Source organism: Cibotium barometz, chromosome 13, assembly GCF_041138505.1.
Source record: "Cibotium barometz isolate CiBa-2024 chromosome 13, ASM4113850v1, whole genome shotgun sequence".
NCBI lineage: Eukaryota > Viridiplantae > Streptophyta > Polypodiopsida > Cyatheales > Cibotiaceae > Cibotium > Cibotium barometz.
In genome coordinates, this window is record NC_141058.1 from 42,001,721 (window position 1) to 42,029,565 (window position 27,845).

A 27,845-nucleotide genomic window follows, 5' to 3' on the forward strand; every position below is an offset into this window, starting at 1 on the left:
CTGTTCTATGAGATGAACCTTGCCCGAAGTTGCATACTCTTCCAACAACTGCACATGCAAATCCATCTTGCGTTGATTCAATGGCACATTAGTGTTAGTGATTTCATGCAATGCCATGCTTAGAAGGAGTTGATAGTGGAAAAGAAGAGGGAGGCCCTAAGATCAAAGTAGAGAGAGAGGAGTTGAGATTAGAGGGAGTAAGTGCATGCCATAACCTTCCAAGGAGTTGAGATTAGAGAGAGGGAGGATGCAATCACGAGAGAGAGAGAGAGAGAGAGAGAGAGAGAGAGAGAGAGAGAGAGAGAGAGAGAGAGAGAGAGAGAGAGAGAGAGCGTGTTTGCAAGCCATTAGCTCACAGTAGAGAGAGAAAGGGAGAGTGGAGAGTAGCCTTGAGAGGATTGTAGAGAGAGGGATAGAGTGAGGCCAAGCTCACAGTAGAGAGAGAGAGAGAGTCAATTCAATTTTGGGGGGAAAAAGAGATTGAAATTTGATTTTTAACATATATATGGGTTTGGGATAACTTTTAAAGCAAAAAAGTTCAAAAATGAGAGATTTTTTTTCGCTATTTTTGCCCCCCCTAGTTGCAAGACTTATGATGTGGAAAGTGACAAGAGATCTCTGATTTGGTTGATTTGGTGGAGAAATGGAGGCATTAAATGAAGGAGAAAAAGGGCATTCAATGATGAGATAGAGTGGGTTTTAGGGGGAAATCAAGGTTAAAAATTGAATGTTATACATATATATGGGTATGGGGTCAGTTTCAAAGTATAAAACTTGTAAAATGGAAAGAAAAAATTATCCATTTTGGACCCCCCTTAGTTACGAGTTTGCTAGAGAGGAGAGAGAATGACATTAGACCCTATTTTTGTAGGGGAGTTATGGGTTAGAAAGCTCAAATTATAGGTTCCAAGTAGCCCTCTTGATTGACCTTGTCTCCTTAAGAAAGCACAAAATTAGCCTTAATCCCTAAAAATTAGGAATCCTTATTACAAGGCCCAAAAGATCTCCAAAGGTCTCCTAATTGTTGTGCCTACTGCTGCTGAGATGTGTTGGGTCTTTTTTTTATAGCCAGATGGTCTCCAAAAACATTCTGTAGCATAGAATGTTGGTGGGGTTCTTGTGATTGCCAAGCCTATGTTCCTAGCTCACATTGTCACCGAAGTGGCATACCATGTACTTGGTCTTGGCTGGGGCGACTTCTGTGAGGCCGAGGAGGAGTAGCTTCAAGCGTGTAGCCACCAAGGCTTCTGTAAGGGTGGTTTTATCACTGCACAGGGTGATTGTGGTGCTGACACGTTGTTGCCGCACTAGGTCATTTGCGTCGGGGTGTATAGGCACTGTGTGCCAAGGGATGTTGAGGAATTTGGCAAGTGGGTGATACCCAGCCATTCTTGCACTTCGGCGTTGTCGGTGACAGTACTAGTGAAAGGTTCAAAGGTCACCATGGCTATGAATAGGGGGGTGGGCGAGAGAGAAGAGAAAGAGTTGCAGGTGTAGCAAAGGGTTTCACAGGTGTAGGGTCGTAGGTAGTTATGAGCAAGAAGAGGGGCTGCATGCAATTAGATAGATACAATAAAGTTAACTGCAGTTTGTGAAATGGTTATCATGCTTCATGTCGTGCATGATTGTCATGCCACCGTCGAATAATCATGAAGGAGGGGGATCATATCGCTCGCTTCCTAAGCAAATCTGTGATAATTGTTCGGAGAGGGGCACCCGAATTAATGTGATGGATTCCAAGGTAGTGGGTTAGTGGTGACATCATATAAATGAATGGATTTGATGGCATCAGCCCATTGTACGATCACAACCGATAGCCGCCGTTGACCAGCTTCTTGAAGTGCTCCCCTATGAGCGTGCCGAGGAGGAACTTTCCATCGTATAACTTTTCCACGATCCGAAAAGGTACAGTCCACCTGAGATTTAGCTTCCTCGGATGCAGACCCATCCGGGACTGGAACAATAGGACTGGATCTTCTTCCTTGAACAATTGGAACTTGGAGTGGCGATCGAACCATTTCTTCCTCCGCTTCTGGATCATTGTGGTGACAAAGAAGCTCTTGAATCGATCTTCATGCAGCTTGAGGAGCTGATCCAGACGATGTTGCAAGGACTCTTCAGGGATTAACTTCTCGACTATGGCAATCTGAAGGCGCGGCACCAAGAACTCCATTGGCACACTTGCTTATGTGCCATATACTAGTTTGAATGGAGTCATTCATGTGGAGACCTTATAGGTTGTGTGGAACATCCACAATGCTGACTACAGCTTCTCATCCTAGTCGGTGCAATTTTCATTGACCAGTTTCGTCAAGATCCGCTGGAGTATTTTGTTGGTAGACTCTGCCTGACCATTTACTTGTGGATAGTACTCTGTGGATCTCTTATGAATGATAAGATGCTATGTGACCAGCTGGTAGATGACATCATTGACAAAGTGTTTGCCCTGGTCACTGATGATCAGCTCGATCGAGCAGCCAAAAAAACTGATGATCATTTTGTAGAGAAACTTGTCGCTTGACTTAGTTGAATTGTCCCGAGAGCTCGGGCTTCCACCCGCTTGGTGCTATAGTCAATTCCCACCATGATATACTTGTTTTACACCGGTGAAGTGGGCTGGCAAGACGGTGACTTGAACAACCCCATGAAGTTGAGACCCCATTTCTAGAATGGTTCGAGGGGAAGGATTGGATTATACACCATGCGGTCTCTATCACTTGGTTGGCCGAGCCACTGGCAAACATCACACTACTTGGCCCACTTATAGGCATCGCCAATTATCGACGGCCACCAAAGACCAACTTGGAGGATCTTTTGTCCTATTACTTCTCCCGCGAAGTGACCTCCACTGATTCCTTGATGGGCTTATCTGAGGACAATTTCTTGTTCATGAGATGGAATGCACCTCCGGAGGATCTGATCAATGCCTTTTTTGTACACCTGGCCATCTACTATGACTTGCAAAGACTAGCTTTGGACATCAATCTATTTCCTCTGATCGTGAGAAAGGCTATCCTCCTTCCAGACTGGTGGTGACAAACACCAAAATTTCATTATACCATGTTTGGGAAATTAGGATGATTGCTTCGGCTATATGAACAGCTCTGCACATCGGGTAGGTCATCCGCAATCAGGGCTTTGCCAAATTCTAGTCTCTAGACTGGTAATTTACCATTGTGTGATTTACACTCAGGGTGTGCACTATGGTGAACTCGAATTCCTGCAGGATCAACATCCACTACGCCATCTTGCCTGCCAAGCTCTGTAACCTTTATCATTAATGGAGAAGTCGACAAGGTGGAATCAGCAATAGAGTGCATACAGCTATGTGTCTAAGACAAAGCACAACTGAGAGGTCAAGTGCATAAGTAACCACAAACATCACCATCAGCAAACAATAGACATCATGTGTCCCCCCCTCAAATGCAAAAGCCATAGAGACAATTCTACTAACAACTGCTATAAAGCATAATTAGCTGAGGACAGATCATCACTAGGATCAATGTCATAGCACCAACTGACAATCTTGATTCAGAGTACGAAGCATCTCCATGATCAATGTTAGGCATAACTTGTTTAAATGTATTTTATTGAATCTTTCTTGCTTTGATGGATGTATGCTAGATAGGTTTAGTTGTAGGTTGTCTTCTTGATGGATGTATGCTAGATAGGTTTAGTTGTAGGTTGTCTTCTTGCACTAGCTTCCTCTTCATTTCGTACCTTTTGTGGAGAGAGAACTATTGCGAAGGACCATCTCCTGTTGTCTCCATCTAGGAATAGAGAGCTCTCACTTCCCCCCTTTGCCAAAGGAGCACTCCGACGTGACAATAGAGTGAGGATGTAAGATGCATGAGCTAACTCACCCATATAAGAAAGTTATAGTTTTTGCGGCTCTAAGGTAAGACCCTATGACACATGCTTCGGCAAGGCTAAGGTAAGCTCTTGACTTAAACATATTTGGTGCCACTATTCGAGACTAGCAGAGGGCTTAGCTTCATCCATCCATTTCATTCTAAGCTGTTGGGGTCACCCCCAATATTTCTCGGTGTTATTAGCAGGTCACACTCCAAAAAACATATGGTGTTGGATATGCTTATTGTGTTTGATTATTCTTTGAAGCTTAAAGAATTCTACTTTAATCTTGGAAGTGAAAAATCTTGGTCCATTTGTGATTTGCATGAAATTAGAGCCCAAGAGGCATGGATTCCATTGCTTTGAGCCAGGAATAGCTTAGCAATTGTGATTAGGAGTGGAATCCACTCCAAAAACATGAGCATTAAGCTCTATTAGGGTGGATTAGAGTGGGATTGTCAATTATGTTCATTAATTCATAAATTTCATATTTTTTTCTTGCATTGTTGAATTGGTAGCTTAGAGGCATACAAATCCATCAAAAAACACTTAATTACTTGCATAAAAACCATTCACTAGGTTTAGGACCATTAATCACTAAGATCATTAATCACCCCCATCAAGTCCAAAAAATCTCAAAAATCACCAAAAACTAGGCCAAACTAGCTCTTGGGTTGGGGACATGAGATCACAGCTCCCCATGCAAAAAGAATATGTCCCCATGCAAAAAGAATATGTATGAACACATAAGCCTAGGTAGACAGGTGAGTCGTGAGCCATGAGCCTCCAGACATGAGTCTAGTATACCTAACATTATACCGACCAATTATTACTACCTTAGATACTCGTAAGGATATACCTACTGATGTCCTTTGAGGATTTTCCTGTCATACACAACTACAAATTTCAAGGAAAATTATTATCCTTCGTAATTATTAAGAAATTAAAGTATAATTATTACCCAATAATTAAAGTGTACACTTTAATTATTACCCAATAATTAAAGTCATAGACCCAATTCCTAGAAGTTCATGCCTTTGTAGGCTTTTTTCATGAAAAGAAAGTATGTGAGCCTAGTTCATACAAAAAAGATGTGAGCTTGCAAACATGAACCTGCATATATAAACCTAGATATGTGAACCTGTAGATATGAGTTTAGAGACGTAAACCTAGATACATGAACCTTGACATGTGAGCCTATAGATGTGAGTCTAGAGGCATGAACCTAGATATGTAAACTTAGACAGGTGAACATACAGACATAAACCTGGATACCTGAAACTATATACAGACATAAACCTGGATACGTGAAACTATATACGTGAGCCTACAGATGTGAGCCTATATATGTGATTCTAGAGGCATGAACTTGAGACGTGAGCATAGCAACAAAAGAAACCATTTTTCAGACTTATTAAAAGCACTATAAGGACCTTTGATGAAAACCCGATTCGGACTAACTATTGGAAATGATAATACAATTGATTGTACCCTCTAGCACTATCTTCTACTTTTAACATTGAAAGTGCTTATCTAAATGGGGGAATGACACATTTATCTAATATTTTATTTTCAAGGAGAGGCTTGCGCCACCACTCCGTCATACCTAGTGTTGTATAGTGTTTCACATGCACATAAGAAGCATTTTTGGCGTAGTCGAAATGATTAACTTCATTAGCGCGATCAATGTTAGTTAAGTTGTTAATGTATATGGATTCTGTGAGAGGCGCCTTCTATATTCAACAATCGAAGCAAAGAACTAGAAGCATCACCGGATAAAGGGCTAAAGATTTTCTTCTTGGTGGCTATGAGGTAGACTATTATATCCAATCTCTTTAGTTTCTTAATAGATTGTGCACCACTACCATAAATGTTGCCATGCAGACTATCATCTATATGTGAGCTGCTAATTGCATGTATATTGTGTAAATATACCATGTATGTCTACTTGTCTTGGTTTTGATCTCTCTATATGTACCATGTATGTCTCCTGCTTGGTTTTTCCATTTAATCTCTATCTAGTCTGTTTAGTTTCTTGCTTATGCATTTGCATGTATACTACCATCTACATGCATACAGTATGTAGTATGTATGTAAACCATGTATGTTTTCTTGTATTTTTATACTTGGTATAATATCTATATGTACCATATATGTATTTTACTTGGTTACTCAATTTGTATATCATGTGTGAATCTTGCCATACAAGTGTGTATCTTACCTCATTTGTCATGTATGCTATGTATCTACATGTTGACACATTGTTGTCCTTCCTATAGATATTCATTTTCTCTCTCTCTCTCTCTCTCTCTCTCTCTCTCTCTCTCTCTCTCTCTCTCTCTCTCTCACAATAGTAACTAGTGTTCTTGGGTAGCGGTTTTTTGTAAGCCAAAAATTGAAGGTAAGTTAACCAAAATAGAAGTGAAGTGCACATATAAACAGTGCAAAAGACCATTGTACTAGCACAGTAGGGTGTCATTTGATAATAGCAAGAAAGGAATACCTAGTCTTGTGGAAACCTTTCACAAAAACTCTTTCATGGAAACTATGAGACAACCACTATGCATCCTATTTTTTTGTGATTCCGTGATAACTTTTAACTCTCAAAGTTAAAAACCCCAAAGAAAATACGAACACCCACGAGAGAGAGAGAGAGAGAGAGAGAGAGAGAGAGAGAGAGAGAGAGAGAGAGGGGGGGGGGTTGGGGGGAGGGGAGAGGAGGGGAGAGGAGGGGAGGGGAAAGGAGGGGAGGGGAAAGGGATCAACACATTTCGTTAGACCACTAGCAATGTATGGGACATCTTTTTGATTTGTGCAAGAAGGTTCAACATGCAGGGGAAACTGAGGCTAGAAGCTCTTCCCTTAAAGGTGGAAGCTGGATTCTTGTGATGAACCAAAAGGAGCCACATGATAGACCTCTCTCTCTCTCTCTCTCTCTCTCTCTCTCTCTCTCTCTCTCTCTCTAATAGTAACTTATGTGCTTGGGTAGCGGTTTTTTTATAAGACAAAAATTGAAAGTAAGTTAACAAAATAGAAGTGTAGTGCACATAAATAGTGCAAAGACCATTGTACTAGCATAGTAGGGTGTCATGTAACAATAGCCCTAGTCATGTGGAAAAATTTCACAAAAACTCTTTCATAGAAACTATGCGACAACCATTATGCATCCTATTTTTTGTGATTCACTGATAAAAGTTAAAAACCCCAAGGAAAAAACACACACACACACACGAGAGAGAGAGAGAGAGAGAGAGAGAGAGAGAGAGAGAGAGAGAGAGAGAGAGAGAGAGAGAGAGAGAGAGAGAGAGAGAGAGAGAGAGAAATGAAATGCTATATTAATTCCTCTAAAAGGCCATGATGCCCTATGAGACCAATACTGAGAGTACATCTGAAGTTGGTGTCTCATCAAAGAGAACAACCAAATGAAACTAAGAGAGAGAGAGAGAGAGAGAGAGAGAGAGAGAGAGAGAGAGAGAGAGAGGGGGGGGGGGTTTCAACACATTATAGGAAGGGGTAAAGTTACCATCTTGCAAGTGGAAATGTTGCATATATTGCATAATTAGATCTACGGTTTGGGCTCACCCAAGGGAGGAGGATCCATTTGATAGAACCATAAAAAGAAACATGTTAGAACATTTCAAATGCATTTGAAGAGAGAGAGAGAGAGAGAGAGAGAGAGAGAGAGAGAGAGAGAGAGAGAGAGAGAGAGAGAGAGAGAGAGAGAAGATTTTTAACATCGTAAGAACAGTCCCAAGAGATCGAAACGATCTATCCGATGGGAAGTGAGATTCGAACATACGATGTGTTGAATATCAACTCAATGAACTACCAATTCTGCGGTGTGCTGAAGAGAGAGAGAGAGAGAGAGAGAGAGAGAGAGAGAGAGAGAGAGAGAGAGAGAGAGAGAGAGAGAGAGGTCTATCATGTTGGCTCCTTCTTGTTCATCACAAGAAGTCAGCTTCCACCTTTAAGGGAAGAGCTTCTAGCCTCGATTTCCCCCGCATGCTGAACCTCCTTGCACGAATCAAAAAGATGCCCCATACATTGCTAGTGGTCTAACCAAATGGTTTGCACTTGCTCCAAGTTCGACTAAAAGCATAGTTCCTCTCTATCGTGAAGTTCTTTTTTTAAGAACATATCAACTAAAGGTGCATGGGGTTATTTACAACCTGCACATGAGTAAGCATACCATGCCAAGCTCGACGTCACTAGTCTCTCACTCAGAATATGCCAAACTCGAAGTGAAGTTAACTTGCATTAAAATGCAAAAGCATTTCAATGGCTCTAAAAGTGAAGAAGAGCCAACAGACAACTATATATATCTATATTTAATATTATGTAAAGTAATTTATATTTAAAAGTAAAGAAGGGCCAATAGACAACTATATATATGTATACTTAATATTATGTAAAGTAATTTATTAGATATGCATACAAAATTTTTATTATCCACATGAGGGAGGTGCTACTTAATAAAGGCTGGACAATTTACACCGAACGATGGCTACCATGAAGATGGTAGTCACTGGCTCAGTGTTATCAACCTTGTGGTCTTGCCCATATTGGAGTACCCATCAAGCAGTGCAATGGAAGTCATCAGCGAGGAAGTTTACGAAGCTGCAAGTGCAGGGGGGAGGCAGGAGAAGAAGCATCAACGTGGGATTCCGCTGTGGGATAGAAGGAAGCGATGTGGGCAGTGCCAAAGAAGAGGTGGGTCACACGGTGCTGTTGGGCAGGCGGCAAGGTTTTCTTCTTGGGTTAGCAGGAAGTGCTTCTTGTTCACTGGGCCTCTTTGCAGAGACAGGGTTTGCTAAGGATGTTGCTGTGGGCGTTTACCTCCCACCTGCCCCTTCTGCCAAAGGCTTCGTCCTGTTCACCGCCACAACCAAAGACACCCCAGCTCTCAGAGCAGGTACCCCCTCTTCATCAACTTTCTTCAAGCTAATCTGCCCCCTCTTTCATATGTTTCAGACAAACCTATCCTTAATCATTAAGTATATTAATTTTTGGGCTAATCAGCCCCTTTTCCATAGCTTTCAGGCAAACCCATTAAAAATTATTCAGTATAGTAAATAATTTTAATAAAATCTATTGATTAGAGCTCGAGCAACCAATTGATTAGGTTGTCTGTCCATCAAGACTCTTTTGATCATTCTTTCTTGTACAAATTGTTCTGGGAAAAAAGATTTGCATGTACAGCATCAGAAATCACATTGATCACTGTTGTTATCCATCAATATTTGCTCCAAGGACTGTAATTAATCCCACATTTGCTTTCAATTGTATGTGAAGGACATTGCTCATTTTTGGTTCTCGATTTCTTTTTTCTCAAAATATTATGCTTGATGAACAAGCCTCAAATGCCATACATCCGACTCTAGACATGTTGCCAATGAGGTGTTAGCTCAAGTGGTGAAGGTGCTTGTCTAGGACCAGGAGGTCTTGGGTTCAAAACCCCACAAGGTGCTTCCTCGTTGGCAACATCGCCTACGGGCAGATAAAAAGCACCTATGGGCAGTGAAAAACAACGACTACAGGAGGATCTTGGGCCTAAGGCCAGTTGGAAAAAAAAAGAGGTTCTCAAGGGTTGACAGAAGCATCATCATGAATTGGAGAATGGGTCCGAATTTTGGCACACAGAACCAAGGTAGACCTTGGATTAAAGAAATGGAGATGAGAGAGAGGGTGGTTAGTGAACATTCCCACAAAAGTTGACATTGACTTTTTGGGGAACTAGCCAGACCACTTCTCAAAGCTTTGAATCATTCTCTAATATTACTTCTTACCGTCGTGTATTTGTGTTCCATAGATAACCCCAAGTATTCATGCCTTTGGTATCCAAGCTTCTGGCTTACTTGTGATCAAATTGTGTGTCCTTGATACATACTTAAAACCAGAGGGAGTCATTTTCAGCACTACCCAACCTCCCACCTCTTCCTTCCTGTCTTAGCAGAGCTTTGTGCTTGCACCATGCTGCCCTCCAAAGATCTGAACCTGTGGTGTCTGTTTCAAACAGCCCACAAAATAGAGAAACCTCTGGTAGTTCTCCCCAGGATTTGCATGCTTTTGGGCTAACCTTATGAAGGTTTACCGACAAGAGTCGAGACTAGGCTTTGTCTATACGGTGAAGAGCCCTCACCAATCATTCAACTGCCAATCTGTCTGCTAAAGCTTTAAAGTCAATAGTGTCCAGGCCGCCTGTTGACTCTTTCAAGCAACACGTGTGTGTGCTCACATACACAACAATAACAATATACACATACACACACATACCTATGATCTTACATGTACACACATTCTCTCTCTTGTATATAAATGTTCTCTCTTGTGTGTGCACATACATATGCATAAATGATAACATACACATACACGCATCATAGTCACAGGAAACGGCCGTTTCAATGTTTCTCCGTTTCAGAACCCCATCCATTTCCATGGTTGTTTCTCGTTTCCCAAGTGATATGTCACAAGAAACGGCCGTTTCCACCCCTAAAAACTCGTTTCCCTGTTTCCATTCCTCAAACGTTTCCGTTCCCGTTTCACGTTTTTGGTGACTATGACACGCATACACATACCTGTGCACTTACACGTACACACATTCTCTCTTTCTCTCTCTTGTATATAAATATCATTTAAACAGAAGTTTAAGGTCAATTGTTTTGGATTTGCAGGTAATGTACAACCTTATCGATTTGTTCTTCCTCCCACCTGGAAGCAAGCACGAGTTGCCAATATTTTGTCGGGAAATTACTGTCAGCCCAAGTGTGCAGAGCCATGGGTGGAGGTGAAGTTTGAGGATGATAAGCAGGGAACTGTACAAGTTTTTGCATCTCCAATGGTGCGTCTCACCAACAAGCCAAATGCAAAGATTGAAGAGATTGGTAGCCCTGAGAAATTGATTTCAGCACTCGGTCCGTTTGTGACGGGTAACAGTTATGACCCTGATGAAGTTGTTGAGACACATGTAGAGAAGCGTGGCGACCAAACGGTAAGGGTATCCTGTCTACAAAAGCACATTTTTTTTGGATAGAGATCTTGAATCATTTGAAGCATGTAGTGTTTCTCTGCCGTATGTCATGGTAAGCATGCCGAGTCAAGGGGTGCATCTGGATTTGTTGCAACATTAAGGCTAATTTCTTTCATCCTGTCACTGGAATGTCTTACTCTGTGTTTGTGTGTGTGTGTGTGTGTGTGTGTGTGTGTGTGTTGCCTGATGCAGATTGGCTGCCTCTTGAATGCGCCTTATGTTAAAAATCAGCTTGATGATCATGCCAAGAGGAGATAAGCCACATGCATCACCTCTAGCATGGATGCATGTGTCAAGGGATTAGATGAGAGTTGGCCTCTTGTAATCCATAATATAAGTAGAATTAAGTGCAAGGCTTAACCATCCTGAGATTGAGAGTGTCAGGCTTAGATTCAAAGAAACACAAGATGGACCAAGAGAAATCAGCAGTTTTAGGTGATGAAAAGTGGTGTACATGGGCCAAAAAGGTGCTAAAATAGTGTGGTCACCTGGGCCAATAGGTAGGGCCAAGGGGGGAGTTTATGTTAGAAGTCATCTCCTGTCTTTATCTAGACACTAGGGCCTTTGTTGTGGATGTGCCCGCCCATTGTAGGTGTTTTCTCATTTTTCCTCACTTCCCGTATTTTTCCCCCATTTTTCCCATGGACGGGAACAACTACGGCATATGGAAGGTTATGATGGAATCTGAACTGGAGTCTTACGACCTTGCTGTTTTCATCGTTGTTGGGGGTTCCACGGCCCGAAGTAGAGGAAGGGGAGTTACCGTCGATTCGTAAGGACTGGGAGGCACAGGCACAGTTGTGGGATCGTTTCAACGCTAAGGTCCATTCATTTATCTTGCTCAACTGCACACCGCAGGTAATCAATCATGTAAAGCATATGACACTGGCCAGAGGTATATGGTAGCATTTGGCTTCTCTTTATAACAGGGTATTGCCCATGAAGAGGATTTCCTTGGAAGTACAAATGCCGGTTATGAGCCCTGCAAAGTCGTCGACGATGCGGGAGCATATTAACAAGCTGCAGGCTCTTCAGCAGGAAGTTCTTCAGGCTGGGAAGGAGATATCGTCGGAGGACATGGCCATAACATTGCTGTCGCATTTGCCTTCTCTCAGTACTCAGCATTTTACTCGTCTTTGATTACCAGTGGCAGGCTCAGTACGGTCGAAAGGCCGTAGTAACAAGGGCAAAGGGAAGGCTTCAACAGAGAAGTCTTTTGAGCAGAAGTCCGACGCTGACCGCGAGAAACTAAAGGCAGAGAGGACCTGTAATGATTGTGGCGAGAAAGGTCACTATTGGAGGCAGTGTCCCAAGCGGAACACCAAGAAGGGTGAAGACTCCTCAACAGCAATCGTGAAGACTCCAGCATTTGTGCACCTGGAGGTGATGGACAGCGATGTTTCATTTTCTTCAGGCAGGGAGGAGGTTGGAGGACTCGCCGCTACGGATACTTGGGAGTGGATTCTAGACGGTGGTGCTTCCAGGCACATGACTCCTTTCCGTTCAGATTTACAAGATCTCTGCAGGTATTCTGGTCACATTCTTACTGGGGATACATCCACTATTCCAGTTCATAGTGAGGGCAGGTTGGAGATAGTTCTCGATGGCAAAGGGGGGGAAGCATTCCTCCCAAGTGTCATATGTTCCGTCACTTGGTTTCCATCTGTTGTCAGTGCATCAGGTTTGCAAGACTGGCGTACAGGTGGAGTTTGATGAGCACTTTGTTGCTCTCCGGGACAAGGCAACAGGCCAGGTAGTATGGGAAGGCGGAGTGGAGAATGGAGTTTACAAGCTTTCAGCACTCTCTCTCCCAGGTCCTCAATTTTGTGATGAGTGGCAGTCTGGTAATGGCCACTTAGGTGTGGATACGTTGCAGGTGCAGGCTTTCTCGGACCAAATGGTGGATAGCTTGCCAGTTTGATGGCAGCAGTTGGCAGGAACTTTCCAGTACTGATGTTGGTAGTTCTTGTGTTCGTCAGTCAGAGGAAACTTTACAAGAAACCTATGCTCTGATGTCTCGTAGTATTCGGGACAAAGAAACTCCTGTAGATGAGGATGTTCTTTCCACGGGGACCTCTTGGAAAGCCAGGCAGGTGGCAGTTGATTACTTGCAGAAGGAGGTTGTGACATGTGAGGGATGATGACCGTAGTAATCTCAACCTTAGTCTACACTTAACTGCACTTAATGATGTTTAAGAGACAAACCGATAGACAAGTATGTGTCAATGCAATGCAGCTATATTAAATGAATGAATGAAGTTACAATGATGATCCAAATGGATCTGTAAGACTGAATATGCTGCCTATATGCGGGCTGAACTGCTGAATATGATGCTGAATGTTGTCCTGAGGATGAAACGCAGATCTGATTGGCTGATGAGGCTGCGTTTGCTGAGGACGAATGCTGATGGAGATGCGTTAACTGAATGCTACTGCTGGTGATGATGGCTGAAACGCATGATGCTCTAGAGGAGGCTGCGTTTGCTGATTATGGTGCTGAGGCTGATATGCTGAAACGCCTGATGCTCCAGATGAGGATGCGCTTCACTCTGATGAGCCTGATGACTGAATGGATGATGTGCCTAAAGCTGAATGGTGAGGCGCCTATATATATGTCCATGAGAGGGCTGGTCGGCCAGATGCTGTAGTCGGCCAGATGCATCACTCCCATAAAACGCCATAATACCATAAATGGTAGTCGGCTGCCCCAAAAATGCATAAAAATGCCAAAAATGCTACTGCTGGTGATGATGGCTGAAAAGCATGATGCTCCAGAGGAGGCTGCGTTTGCTGATTATGGTGCTGAGGCTGATATGCTGAAACGCCTGATGCTCCAGATGAGGATGCGCTTCACTCTGATGAGCCTGATGACTGAATGGATGATGTGCCTAAAGCTGAATGGTGAGGCGCCTATATATATGTCCATGAGAGGGCTGGTCGGCCAGATGCTGTAGTCGGCCAGATGCATCACTCCCATAAAACGCCATAATACCATAAATGGTAGTCGGCTGCCCCAAAAATGCATAAAAATGCCTGAATAAATGCTGGTAAAATGCCTGATGAATCTGATGATGCTAATGATGCCATAATGATGCCATGTCACTGTACACCTGACTGGTGTGCACGTGACATTCCCTGCTGCTAAACTGTTGCTGGGTGGATACCTGGCAACCTTCGACTCGTCTGCGATCCTTCTCCTCCGAACCACTGCCCCCTTCTGTCTTCTGCTGGGACTGAGGCCGTCTGCAGGAGTGAAATCCTTGAGCCAAGACGCTATATACTGTGGGAACTGAATGGCAACTACCTGAGTCACCCCTGACCTGTTCCTGGAAACCTTTCACCTACCATTTCCGGCGTACCTGAAGCTCTGAACCTCCTGAGGCGATGTTGGAGCAAACTTCCGTCTTCTGTGGAAGAGAAACCCCCTGCTGCTGCCAGTTGAAGCCAAAACTTATGTGCTCCTTTGATGATGGATGTCCTTCTTCCTTGAGAGTTCATGGGTAACATGTATGCAGGACTGACTACTAAGATGACTGCTACGATGACTGCTATGCAAACCATGTGCAACCCTATATGCTGTGCAAGAATGCAGATGGATGGGTTACTGATGCAGACCTAAGGGAAAATCCCTAAGGGTGGCTTGCAAAATTTTCAGAACTGGGTTTAACTGTGCGGAAGCGATAAAAATGATGACTGACTGAATGACTGCTGGAATGAACATGCTCTAAGGCTGGCTACCCTGTGACGCTCTGATACCAATGTGACATGGGAGGGATGGTGACCGTAGTAATCTCAACCTTAGTCTACACTTAACTGCACTTAATGATGTTTAAGAGACAAACCGATAGACAAGTATGTGTCAATGCAATGCAGCTATATTAAATGAATGAATGAAGTTACAATGATGATCCAAATGGATCTGTAAGACTGAATATGCTGCCTATATGCGGGCTGAACTGCTGAATATGATGCTGAATGTTGTCCTGAGGATGAAACGCAGATCTGATTGGCTGATGAGGCTGCGTTTGCTGAGGACGAATGCTGATGGAGATGCGTTAACTGAATGCTACTGCTGGTGATGATGGCTGAAACGCATGATGCTCCAGAGGAGGCTGCGTTTGCTGATTATGGTGCTGAGGCTGATATGCTGAAACGCCTGATGCTCCAGATGAGGATGCGCTTCACTCTGATGAGCCTGATGACTGAATGGATGATGTGCCTAAAGCTGAATGGTGAGGCGCCTATATATATGTCCATGAGAGGGCTGGTCGGCCAGATGCTGTAGTCGGCCAGATGCATCACTCCCATAAAACGCCATAATACCATAAATGGTAGTCGACTGCCCCAAAAATGCATAAAAATGCCAAAAATGCTACTGCTGGTGATGATGGCTGAAACGCATGATGCTCCAGAGGAGGCTGCGTTTGCTGATTATGGTGCTGAGGCTGATATGCTGAAACGCCTGATGCTCCAGATGAGGATGCGCTTCACTCTGATGAGCCTGATGACTGAATGGATGATGTGCCTAAAGCTGAATGGTGAGGCGCCTATATATATGTCCATGAGAGGGCTGGTCGGCCAGATGCTGTAGTCGGCCAGATGCATCACTCCCATAAAACGCCATAATACCATAAATGGTAGTAGGCTGCCCCAAAAATGCATAAAAATGCCTGAATAAATGCTGGTAAAATGCCTGATGAATCTGATGATGCTAATGATGCCATAATGATGCCATGTCACTGTACACCTGACTGGTGTGCACGTGACAGAGGTGGATCCTCCGGGCTTTGTGGTTCTGGATTTAGAGGGGGTGGTTGACAGGTTTCAGAAGGCCTTGCGTGGTCTTCATCAAGTTTCTAGGACTTGGCTTTCCACCGTAACAAGTGTTGATCCTTGTGAGCAGTATGATGCCTCTTTGACTCGGAAGCAGAATGGTTCATTGATTTGGTTGATGGATACCAGATTGGACGGGAGCTTCCTGATGAGGCTGTTGAGCTCATGGTTGCAGATGACTCTTCATATAAAATGGCCCCACAGCCCTTGCCATTCTTGTATCTTGTATTTGCAGATTTTCTTGTGTATATAGAGCAGAGTTACACGCCTCTCTCTCTCTCCTTCTCTTGTGCTGTTTTTCTGCACTGTGTTTGCTCTCGTGTTCCCAGATTTGGTCATGTCTTCTAAATAATTATCATTTAAAGAAGGCACACTTCGCCATTATCTGTTCATTCATTTTTTTAGCAATCCAACAGCACCTTTGTCGCAGCAGCCATAGTATTGCCAGATACAACTGTAGAACGCAGCGAAGATGCAGCAGATCTTTAGGGCTTTTGAGCCTGCAGCAGCATTTTCTTCTTGGAGGAGAAGAAATCAGACTTTTTCTCTGTCCCCAGCTTGTTAGCATAAAGAGTATATTTAGGTAGTTATTGATTCAGTTCCAGCCTTTACCCTTAATACTTTCACTCTCATATCTGTAAAGCAAATACTTTGCAAAAAAGTGCCTAGCTGGCCATTGGGACTCAGTGCTAATGTGGCATCAGATTTTAGTATTCTTATTAATGTCGAAAAGAGATTGTGCGTAATATCTTGACAAAGTATCACTTCCACCAGAGTGCCTAGATGCCATTCGTATGAGAGCAGGGACAAGAGTACATCTTTTCAGGCCTAAAACCTATTGGTGGAAGGATGGTGAGTGTTTTCTTTGATTTGACATGGATGCAACACATTTGGAAAATCAGACCTTCACTCTTGACTCTGAGGAGGAGCAGATCATGGGAGGAGGCTTTGCACAGATCCTTGTATGCCCAACTGTTTGAAGGTGTCCACAACTTTGGCTGATCTTAACAGAAGGAATGGGAAGATGCCCTTTCAAGGTTTTTATGAACATTGTTTTTGTCTTCTGCACATTGACCATGGTCTAGCATAGCCTAGCACCAAGACTTTGAGTCTATCAATGCAGAGACTAAATAGAATGGGTGAGAGATGGCATTCATTCTCTGAGATTTCAATTCTCGTGTACACCTTTCATTTTACCTGTTGTTATTTTTGTGCAGTTGCAATCATTGTTCACATGGAACTCCCAGCCCATCCTTTTTTTTCCACAGGCCATCTTGTGGAACCTGGTCAAAGGATTTTTTGAAGTCTAGCAACAATACAGCCTGTTACCTAGTCTCTTCCTTCAGCACCCCTAGAGTTGCCAGATGGTCAATAGTGTTATGTGCAAGTTGAACATGTGCTTGTTATTTTTGCCGGCCCAGTTGCTAAGTCTGCATTCTATGACAGTAACAAAGAGCTTGGCCATGACGGAGCTAACCATGATCCTTCAGTAGTTACCTAATTGATTCTTGTCTTCTCCTTTGTGAACAGAGTTTAGCCTCCTTCTTTGTGAACAGATTTTAGCCAGTTTATGGTTCATTGAGCCAGCATCCCGTGCTGCAATGCCAAAGTAAAGATATCCTGGATTCACTATTCAGCCAATTCTCCCACTGATTTGAGCATCTCAGCCATAGCCTTGCAAGTTAGCTGCCTTACGCATTGAGGATCTTTGGACCCCCCACCGAATGTCTTTCATTGTGAAGTGGGTGAAAGTTTCTGTGAGCCACTCACGCTTAGGCATTTGTGCAACATCTTCTTTGGAGTAAGGTGCATTAGAATGTTGGTATATGTCCTCATGTGTGCACTGTGTGTTCTCCAAAAGTTTTCCACAATCTTTGGTCTTCTATCATGCACATGCAATCCCTTGTTGACTTTGTTTGGCCTATTCTTCCTTCGCATTTGTCTGGCATCTGCTTTGGAGTAAGGTGTATTAGAATGTCGGTACATGTCCTCATTTGTGAACTATGTGTTTATGCTTCGTTCTAGTAAGAGTTTGGAATATATATGTAGTGCTTGGCAATGCTTCAAAGTCATATCTAAAATTGAAGCAAATCACATTTTGTTAAGCAGCCCTTTCGGGCTTTTTACAGCAAAGCATCTCATTAAGCATTCTCAGAGAAATTCTTTGAAGACTTCACATTCAGCAGGGCATGAGTGATAAATAGCTGGGTTGGATGGTGATAAAAGAAGTTTTTCTAATCTCTTCTCAACCATCTCATACATGAGTTTTTTGAAGTCCATGCTAAACATAAGGAATCATTGCCAGACGAGCTCATCTAGCTGAAGAACTCCACGGGTACTGAGATCATCTCCTAGCTCCTCCAATTCAGCCAGACTATATGTGTTTTCTATACCATAGAAAATGCTCCGGCCTCTATCTGATGAGCTATTAACAAATCTCGTCCTCTAACACAGCCTCTTGTGGTGAAGACATCCATTGACATGTCATCTTGTGGTGCAGAAACCACCTCTACTGACATGTCCTCCTGTGGTGCCATCTTTGCGGATGGAACCACCTCTACTGCGGAAGAAAGTAAAAGACTATCTAGCCAACTTTTTGGATGGTTTTGAAAAATCCTCCTGAAGTGCCTGTTGTTGTGCATGGGACAACTCCCCCATTAGAACTGTGCTTACCTACCATAGCCTGTACACATCGTGGGTGTACACAATCCTTGCCCGGATGCTGCCAGGCGCCCAGATATGTGTTCATGGCTGCCATAGCAACTGCCTGGGCATTCATACAGGCCTACGTGCTGGCAAACATAGTCGACACTTGCTCTGCATCCATGATGAGCAGCTATGAACCAGAGATCAATAAGAAAACTAAAAATTACTTCCCAAACCCGACCTTTCTGCACTCCTGATTCTAAGGGGTTCTACCCTAACAGGCAGTTAGCGCACACACGGGATGCCAGAATAGAAAAATTTACAGGTTTTCTAGGCCAACTTACCTCAAACTCATTCTTCTCAAACCCGATTTGTGCACCCCTTTCTAAGGACTCTTATGTGTAACAAGTAGTCGACACACACACAGCTGTGGGACTGATTGGCCACTATTCGGCCAGCTTTCACGACTCCACTATGTTGCTGCACAATACACCAGACCTAGGCGCCCAAAACCTGCTGTCCAGGCCACCCAAAACGCAGCTGGGTATGTATCACAAGCTGACTGTTGTAATCCAATGGCTCCCTCTGCAATTTTGACATGCACTGGTCTATGGTCAGATTCTAATACAAGTTCACAAAAAGAAAGTCGCATAGATGCTGGTCTCTGAGAGGAGTAAGTAATTGACGACACTACTACCATTGTGTTTGATGCAAGTTTTTGACTTATCATTGTAAAATTTCATTCCCTATTATCGTATATTATTGTTACACCTGAATCGGTGCCCTTCCATGGTGGTCTGGCTCACTGCAATGGGGTATCCATATCTACTATGGGCTGTCTGGAAAAACTGGCAGAGCATGCATTCGAATCTCCCAAAACCAGAACATCTGCCTGGCATGTGAGCTCTCAATGTATTGGTCGTGCCCATTATAGGAACATTTAATCTGTGGGAGATGTAGCATCTAGCCACAAGAAGAAGTGATTGTGAAGGTACATCTAAATAGACCTAAAGTATTATCCATATCCTCTTTGATTATGGAAACCCTTGACTTCAGATTTTTTCTAATCATGCATGCAGCACAATCATTTCCCCTTCCTTGCTGCTGATTTTTGTTGACCTCCATGGAGAACGCTTTGCACATGAGCTGTTTGGTGGGATCTTTGAGCATCATTTTCTCAAGTCTCTGCCAATGGTAGAATGTCAGCATTACCTATTAGCTCTTGTGTTGTTGTGGGGTGAGGTCTTTCCCAGGGACCAGCTGGGTGTCTTCTAACTTCTAATTATTCTCTTCCCTCTTGGCAAGGCTCTACAGTGAGAACTACCTGTCAGTAGTGTTTCTGATCTGGTGTGTCTGCTGATCCTAACCCTGCTAAATGGGGGGAGAGAGAGAGATTTGTTTCTGATCTGGTGTGTCTGCTGATTCTAACTCTGCTAAATGGGGGGGGAGAGAGATTTGTTAACGTGTGTGAGAAACCAAAATGGCCTATGAACGGAGATGCATTGAGCATCCCTAAAAACTATAACAACAAAGATATAGAAGATGAGTCTTGTTTGTGCTTTCGGCTTGGCCGTTTGCTTGTGGGTAGTAAGGTATCGGCTTTTTGTGCACCACAAGGAACTCTTAGGTCATTGTAACACAGCATATGCCTGATTAGTTTTATATGAGCTTTGGCCATGTGTGCCTCTTCTAGGGTTGCAAGCTCATTTTCTGTTTAAACAATGGGGTTACAAGGGCTCTTGGTATCCAAGATGTTTTAGACAAGTGTGTGGGTGTTGACAATCTAGATGCAGCAGAGTGTCTCAAGGTCATGATGGAGGACTCTGTGGGGCAGAGGTATGTTAAGGTGTGCTCTGGTTGGGTGTCCTTGTTTCTCTTTGTTAACTGACTCTAGCTTGGGGCTCCCCAACATTGTGGGAAAAGCTGTGAGGAGTGTTTGGCCCCTTGGTTAAATGTATACCTGTAGCTTGCTCTTGCTGAAGCTGATCATAGTTGGCTTTACATTCCTTACCATACCATGGAATTTGGGGAATTTTTTTAGTGGGTGGTTTGGCTGTGGTTCTAATGACATGGAGGACGGACTTTTGGGCAGCATGCATCCCCGCCCACACGCACACGCGCACGCGCGCCTACACACACACACACACACACACACACACACACACACACACAAAGAAAGAAAGATATATTAACGTCTCCTAAAGGCCAAAATGGCCCATGAGACCAAAACAAGGTACAACTGATGATGATGATGTCTCATCATAACAAATCTGAAAGAAAGAATGAAAATAGTAACATCCTAAGAGAGCTAAGAGCTGAAAGCTGAACCGCTGAATCGTCGCTGTAAACTCCTCTGGTGGCAGGCAATGATGGCTCGAATCTGCCAATGGTGAGGGAGTCGTGGACACGATCCTCGTGGTCGTGGGCGTCTCGCTCTACAGATGGCAATGGCTCTGTCGAGGGTGAGTCCTCTGAGTGGTCTGCGAGGTAGGCCTATAGATGGGGGAGTAGAGGCTGGTGGGGTTACAGTGCTAGCTCTGAAAAAATCTGTGAGGGCTCTCTGTCTAGGCAGCTTTGGTCCCACTGCCTTCCTGTCCCTCAATAGGCTCTCTCTGTGGCATCTAAGCTCAAGTATGAAGAGCCCTAAGCACCTTTGGTCCTCAAATTCCATGATCCGATGCAAAGGTCCAAAGCCTTCACAGAACAGGCAGTGGTACCTTCCTCGGATCTCATAGTAGACAGTACAACGACATATATAGTGTTCCTCCAATTCCACCTCCTGATGGCAAAGCTGGCATATGCGGTCCTCTAGTGATATATCCTGTCTCTATCCTCAGCCAGTGTGAAGAGGTGCGAATCTGTCCAATAGCACTCCGAATACCATGTGAGAGGTGTGTGTCCACCCATGTCCTCTCTGTATCTAGTCTCACAATGTCCATCCTGATCACCCGATTCAGCTCTGAACGGCTAAGATCTAAGAACGGGCAGTCCAGGCTATAAGCAAAAGGCGGGAGTGCGTCAATACTTTGTTAGAAGTCATCTCCTGTCTAGTTTTATACACCAGGGCCTTTGTTGTGGGTGTGCCCGCCCTTATGAGGTGTTTTATCATTTTTCCTCACTCCCCGTATTTTTCCCTATTTTTCCCATTTTTTCCAGTGGTGTGGAGGGATGCCAGAGGTTGGCAGGAGCACCTAGTGGTTGGCCAACTGTCCCATCTGCAGTCTTGTGGCTGGCCGACTGCCCAGACATCAGTTGTGGACTTCTGTATTGCTGGCCGACTGGATGTATGCAGTCGTGGACTTTTTGCTGGCCGACTGCTCATGCAGTCGTGGAGGGCCGCCAGTGCTGGCCGACTGCTCACATGGGGCATATAAATAGGCCCCATGCCCCCACCACTTCCTCATTCAGTCTTTTGCGGGATCTTCTTGTGTATATAGAGCAGAGTTACACGCCTATATCTCTCTCTCTCTCTTGTGCTGTATTTTTTCTGCATGTGTTTTGCTCGTGTTCCCAGATCTGCTCATCATCTCTGTTGCGCATTCTGACATGGTATCAGAGCCTAGGCTCTAGATAGTTCTTGGGATTTGTGTGAGCAAGAGAGGGATTGTTGTGTTGCTGATTGGTGGACTGTTTTGGACTGTTCGGGAAGAGGAGAAGCAAGAGGACGGCGGGCTGATTTTCTGGACAGCCACTTGCAGGTATTAGTTCTTCTTTATTCCCATCCACCCACCCTTTCCAAAGTACATCCCCGCAATGGCAGATCTGTTTGAGATGGCCGAGAGGCATGTGAAGATCCCAACACTCCCCACGTTCCCAGTGGACTGTCAGTTGGACGGGAACAACTACGGCATATGGAAGGTTATGATGGAATCTGTTCTGGAGTCTTACGACCTCGCTGATTTCGTCGTTTTTAGTGTTCCACGGCCGGAAGTAGAGGAAGGGGAGTTACCGTCGATCCGAAAGGACCGGGAGGCTCAGACACAGATGTGGGATCGTGTCAACACCAGGATCCGTTCGTTTATCTTTCTCAACTGCACACCACAGGTAATCAATCATGTAAAGCATATGACGCTGGCCAGAGGTATATGGCAGCATTTGGCTTCTCTTTACAACAGCCCATGAAGAGGATTTCCTTGGAAGTATAGATGTGGGTTATGAACCCTGCAAAGTCGTCGACGATGCGGGAGCATATTAACAAGCTGCAGGCTCTTCAGCAAGAAGTTCTTCAGGTGGGAAGGAGATATCATCAGAGGATATGGCCATAACGTTGCTGTCACATTTGCCCTCTTCGTACTCAGCATTTTACTCGTCTGTTGGAGTGACTCAGTTTGGGGAGGAGATCGGGACACGAGGAGATCTACTTCAGGCCCAGGAGTTCTACGGAGCAGTAAGAGGCATTCATCTTTTGCCTTGTCGCGGACAGAGGCAGAGTACCGAGCTGCTTGTGATGCTGCTTGTGAGGTGGTGAGAATGCAGAGTTTACATTGCAGGTTTGGGCTTCCACTGGAGGAACCCATTGTCATACAGAGGCACTTTGTTCGTGAACAGATCGTTGCTGATGACATCTTGCTAGAGTTCTGTTCGACGGAGGACAGTACAGTGGACCTCTTCACGAAGTTGCTATCTCAGGATTTGCTCAGGCGGCACCCCAGCTCCCTGTGGTTGGTTTCACAGCCAAGAGCTGAGAGGGGGTGTTAGAAGTCATCTCCTATCTAGTTTTATACACCAGGTCCTTTGTTGTGGGTGTGCCCGCCTTTATGAGGTGTTTTATCATTTTTTCTCACTCCCCGTATTTTTTCTTTATTTTTCCCATTTTTTCCAGTGGTGTGGAGGGATGCCAGAGGTTGGCAGGAGCACCTAGTGGCTGGCCAACTGTCCCATCTGCAGTCTTGTGGCTGGCCGACTGCCCAGACATGAGTCGTGGAGGCCTTGCAGTCTAAAACTCCTTATGAAGCTTGGCATGGCATGAAGCCTTCTGTGGCTCATTTGCGTGTTTTGGAGCTCCCATATTCTATGGAGAAAAGTAACTGCACGGAACAAAGCCTCAGTAACCACTGGGGCAGCCCCCATCTCTGCCCTGATGACTTGCTCCGAATCATGCGTGCAATCATCATCACTAATGGCCTCTCCATATGCTGCCACCATCATAATAGTCTCTCTCTGGTCCGTCCTGTCCTGCCAATGGCTTCCTCCTCTTATGGAAAAGACTAGGCCCCCATATCTCTGCTCCATAGAGAAGTGTCGATGTAACCAGAGTGTCAAATAGCCATAGTTTCGTGCGTGGCTCCTGAAACTGTATGTTTGCGCACTGTCTCTCAAGTGGCCCCAAAGCTGCAAATCCTCATGCTAGTCTAGCCTCTGCTGCCTCCCTCATAGAAAACCACGGCCCTCTGAAGGTCACCCCCAGGTACACATAGGATCTGACATACTCAACTGGCTCTCCTCTAAACGTAAACTGCGTCTGTGTTCTAGTCACCCATGCTTGTGTGGTATTAAATGTCATAACCTTGGTTTTACAAAGGTTCACTGTGAGATCTTTGTCTACACAAAAAGACTGCAATGCATCCAAGTGTCTCTGTAGTCCCTCAGGAGTGTCTGAGATAAGCACAATGTCATCTGCATATAGTAGGATGGGTATCAACACCCCAGCTAGGCTCGCCCCTGGGCCACCCAATCTATCCACATAGTCTGATACCTCATCAATGTATAGCCCAAAGAGCATGGGTGAAAGCGGGCAGCCCTGCTTCACGCCAATAGTACTGTTCACTGCATCCGACAAGCCCCCTGGGACACGTACTCTGCCTATCACTGACTCATACAAAGTGTATACTCCCACTGCATCTCCTCGGGGACACCAATATCCTGTAGTCTCCTCATAAGCCTGGCACGTGGTACCGTATCAAATGCTTTGCGGAAGTCCACAAAACAACAATATATCCTCCGTCCTCGTGCTCGTCCTTCCTCAATAAGAGCTCTGAGGGTGAGTATATGTCATATGATCCAGTGTGGCGTATCCCCTCCTAAAACCAGCCTGTCCAGTTGCTCTATGTCCCTGCCTCTCTGCCCACCGGCTCATCTCATGCTCCAAGATGGATCCGTATACCTTAGCTAGATAATGGCCAATCATGATCGTACGATAGTTACTAGGCATCATGGGATCTCCGCTCTTAAGCAACGGCACAATAGTGTTATCTGTCCAACTAGCTGGGAAACCTTCACATGCAGCTCTATTAAACATGTGTACAAGGATTGGGCCAGAGTATCCCGTGCATATGAGAAATGTTCAGCTGCTAGACCTTCATGATCTTGCGCCCTCCCTATGTGTAGTCTATCAATCGCATCTAGCACCATCCGCAAAGTGAAGAAAACGCAGAGAGAGAGAGAGAGAGAGAGAGATTTTGTTTGATATATTTCTCTGTTCATGCAGTACTATGTTTATGCACTGGATACACCATATGCTCGGACAGGAACTCACAATCTTGCTGCAGCCACAGCAAAGGGAAATGTGGTTTTGCTCTTTGTCGTCAGTGCTAGTGATGCACAATGGTCTACATCTCAAGGAGTATTGAAAACTGTCTTGGAGTCTTTCCAAGCCTAGTGTAATATCATATTGTGATTGCCTGAACATAATGTTTCTGGTGAGCAGCTGTGGTAAGTTTTGTTCCAGTCACAGTCAGAAGAGCATGATCTGGAAACGTACACTGATGGCTAGTCTTGTTTTCCTAGCTAACTCAGTTGTGGGGGTGCGAATTATCTTCCTGCATGCACTTTGTGGACTCATATGTATGGGCCTTGTAGGCACCATGCTCTTTGGAACCAAGTATGCTGCTGGAGCTTGTAAACATTATGCAGTGTTTATTTTTGAGGAGGAGGTTCACCTCCTATTATTATATAGCATCATCTCCTTTCCATCTTCAACTCAAATTAGAGTATTACTTGCTGTATACTTCACAATTCAAATCCTAGCAAGGTGCTGATCAACTAAAAAAAGATAAGATGAAAAGACCTAGTATATGTAGGGTTTTTAGCAGCCCAACATTAACATAAACCTACCTTGTAAGCACCAATTTCTAAGCCACCAAGTGGAGGTTCTTGGCATATGTTCTAGGCAAGGATAGTAAAGCTTTTTAACAACTCATAATGTAGCATAGACATACTGTGCTTTGTTGCTCTGCTTGGAGTTTTAATTACTACTTATGATCTTCTTTACCTAATGATTTCAACATTTTTTTCCCTCTGGTAGCTCTTAATTACTCCTAAGACTTTATTACAATCTTCAGTACAGTAGGGCATATATAAGTGGAAGTTGTTGAAATTTCTTACACATTTTAAAGAAACTGCATCACCAAACGGATGAAAGCTGAACTTGTATGGGTACAAGTACCTCATAGTGAGCTACAAGTTTGTAGAATTTTTTTCCTTTAAATTCAGCTCCTTCTTGTTTGGTGAGACTCTGGTATGGGGGGATGACCATAACTCAAATACCAAATCCTTCACCTCTTCTATGATACAAATAGTGTGATCTTCTTGTTGACATGTTTTCAGGGGCAAACATCCATCTTCCAAAAGGAGAAGTCTAGTGCATGCAATATGCAAGTTCCTTTGGTGAATGTTCAATGTTCTTAAGACAGCACGAACATTGATGTCAAGTCATGCCTTGCAAACCCTAGTAGAATTCATTAGGGCCATCATGCTGCTCCTTTTACGAAATAGCTCTTCATTTGACCTAGGCTATTTCACCATCGCTTGCTTCGTTAACTCGCACTTATGTTCTCTTCTTTCTATCTTCAACATGGTTGAGCAATGGATGAAGAGACACTCTGCCCTAGACATCTCTCACTGCCTCAGAAGTCATTCCATCTTTTTTTTTCAAAAAAACATGACACTACCTTACTAATTTTTTAGCATTTGAGACTATCGCTTGTTGTGTCCTCATTAATGTTTACCTAGCCCAAGTTGACCTTTTTTTGCTCGTGTTGCACTCTTTTTCTTTTAGCTTCTCATACCTCCTTATTGCAATTTTGCTCTGACATAGAGCACATGATGCATGTGGGGGATGTTGGCAGAACCTTACATTTACATGGTGTTTCTTCAGCTCTGTCATATGTAGCTTCCAAGTGTGGAGATGCACTCCATGGAGTCTTGATACATACGTGACCATTGTGGTTAAGAGAAATCTATCATCATTGGTATAAATGAGAGAGAGCAACCTTGAGTGATTTGTGCTGCTTCCAGGGGAGAATGAGAGAGGGAGTGTGGAGAGGGGGAAAATGAGAGAGGTAGGGTGGAGAGGGGGCAACAGGAGGATGGGTGTCAGGGGGGGTAGGTGCTAAAGTGAAGAGGCTATGAGAATTATTTGAGAGCGAATGCATAGAGTATTGAATGCCTCTTAACCATCGGGCTCGAAAACACATGAATTTTGAACTACTTTTAAAGGGAATAGAGTAAAAGAAATCCAACTATTGAAATCAACTAAATAGCAATGTCTCGAACATAACTTTTGGTACCACCTTAACGTGCATACATCCAACAGTAGTAGTAGCAGCCAACAGCACAGCAGCAGCAATAGTAGTAGTTAGGTAGTTAGCAGCAGCAGTAGTAGTAGTTAGTTAGTAGTAGCAGTTAGTTAGTAGCAGCAGCGGCGGCGGCGGCGGCGGCAGCGGCGGCAGCAGCAGCTGCTGCTGCAGCAGCAGCAGCAGGAGTAGCAGTAGTAGCAGCAGTAGTAGTTAGTTAGTTAGTTAGTTAGTAGTATTAGTAGCAGTAGAGCAGTAGCAGTTAGTAGTTAGTAGCTAGTAGCTAGTAGCTAGTAGCTAGTAGTTAGTAGTTAGTTAGTTGGTTAGTTAATAGTAGTAGTAGTAGAAGTAGAAGTAGTAGTAGTAGTAGTAGTTAGTTAGTTAATAGTAGTAGTAGTAGTAGAAGTAGTAGTAGTTAGTTAGCTAGTAGTAGCAGCATAACAATAGCAGCAGCAGCAGTAGTAGTAGTAGTTAGTAACACTGTTGTAGACAAAATAGGTAATATTTCTTGAAACCAAGAAACATTTGGCATCTTTCAAAGATTCCATCAAAAAAGTTTAGCGTTTTACCTCTTTTTAAAAAGTGGTCTACGCATGCGTACAACGCTGCCAAAAAACGATAATATTTTGGGCACTTTACATATTTCTTACAAAAATTGACATGAAAAAAAAGACTTCGTTTTGCTTACTTTTTGAGATTATAATTGAAAATCTAACAATAAGTTTTCAAAAAACATGCCAAAATAGAGACAATCCTTATTATTTTCATCTTCAATCCATTAAAAAAATGATGTAACTGTAAAAAGAAGCTTTTTTCTAAACATATAGCTTATGGCATAGTTATGGTTCCTCATAATCATTGCTACACCATCACTAGTTGATGTGTCTTTCCCTGAGAAGGTAGACAAGGCATCATCTTCTTCACTATCCACAAATACATTTTTTTTCTTCTATGTGTACACTTGAAGCTTAGAC

At 43.8% G+C, this 27,845-nt stretch overlaps 2 protein-coding genes across 4 annotated transcripts; both read left to right on the forward strand.

Moving 5' to 3' along the window:
• The first annotated feature begins 8,310 nt into the window (after positions 1 to 8,310).
• PPD6 (thylakoid lumenal protein (Mog1/PsbP/DUF1795-like photosystem II reaction center PsbP family protein)) lies at positions 8,311 to 25,271 on the forward strand. Of its 2 annotated transcripts, none has more exons than XM_086807523.1 (3): positions 8,311 to 8,764; positions 10,524 to 10,778; positions 24,786 to 25,271. In XM_086807523.1, exons 1-3 carry the CDS (start codon positions 8,353 to 8,355, stop codon positions 24,890 to 24,892), a joined length of 774 nt encoding a protein of 257 aa, XP_086663649.1. In that variant the 5' UTR covers positions 8,311 to 8,352; the 3' UTR covers positions 24,893 to 25,271. The 2 variants fall into 2 exon arrangements, with proteins under 2 accessions (XP_086663649.1, XP_086663648.1); XM_086807522.1 differs by having other exon boundaries at positions 8,314 to 8,764; positions 10,524 to 10,840.
• On the forward strand, positions 10,857 to 21,282 carry LOC147632698 (uncharacterized). Of its 2 annotated transcripts, none has more exons than XM_086807524.1 (2): positions 10,857 to 12,999; positions 15,651 to 21,282. In XM_086807524.1, the coding sequence occupies exons 1-2, from the start codon at positions 12,892 to 12,894 to the stop codon at positions 15,963 to 15,965; spliced, it is 423 nt and encodes a 140-aa protein (XP_086663650.1). In that variant the 5' UTR covers positions 10,857 to 12,891; the 3' UTR covers positions 15,966 to 21,282. Both variants share the same exon structure in this region, with proteins under 2 accessions (XP_086663650.1, XP_086663651.1).
• Positions 25,272 to 27,845: the final 2,574 nt, after the last annotated feature.

What these genes read in the sequence shown, in the direction of transcription:
- LOC147632698 (XM_086807524.1), top strand. Translation starts at nt 12,892, where the DNA reads ATGTCTCGTAGTATTCGGGACAAAGAAACTCCTGTAGATGAGGATGTT. An exon ending in TTGATTACTTGCAGAAGGAG is followed by an intron (nt 13,000 to 15,650) that starts GTTGTGACATGT and finishes CACGTGACAGAG; the next exon opens with GTGGATCCTCCGGGCTTTGT.
- PPD6 (XM_086807522.1), top strand. Translation starts at nt 8,353, where the DNA reads ATGGCTACCATGAAGATGGTAGTCACTGGCTCAGTGTTATCAACCTTG. An exon ending in CACCCCAGCTCTCAGAGCAG is followed by an intron (nt 8,765 to 10,523) that starts GTACCCCCTCTT and finishes TTGGATTTGCAG; the next exon opens with GTAATGTACAACCTTATCGA. An exon ending in AGAAGCGTGGCGACCAAACG is followed by an intron (nt 10,841 to 24,785) that starts GTAAGGGTATCC and finishes CTGTTCATGCAG; the next exon opens with TACTATGTTTATGCACTGGA.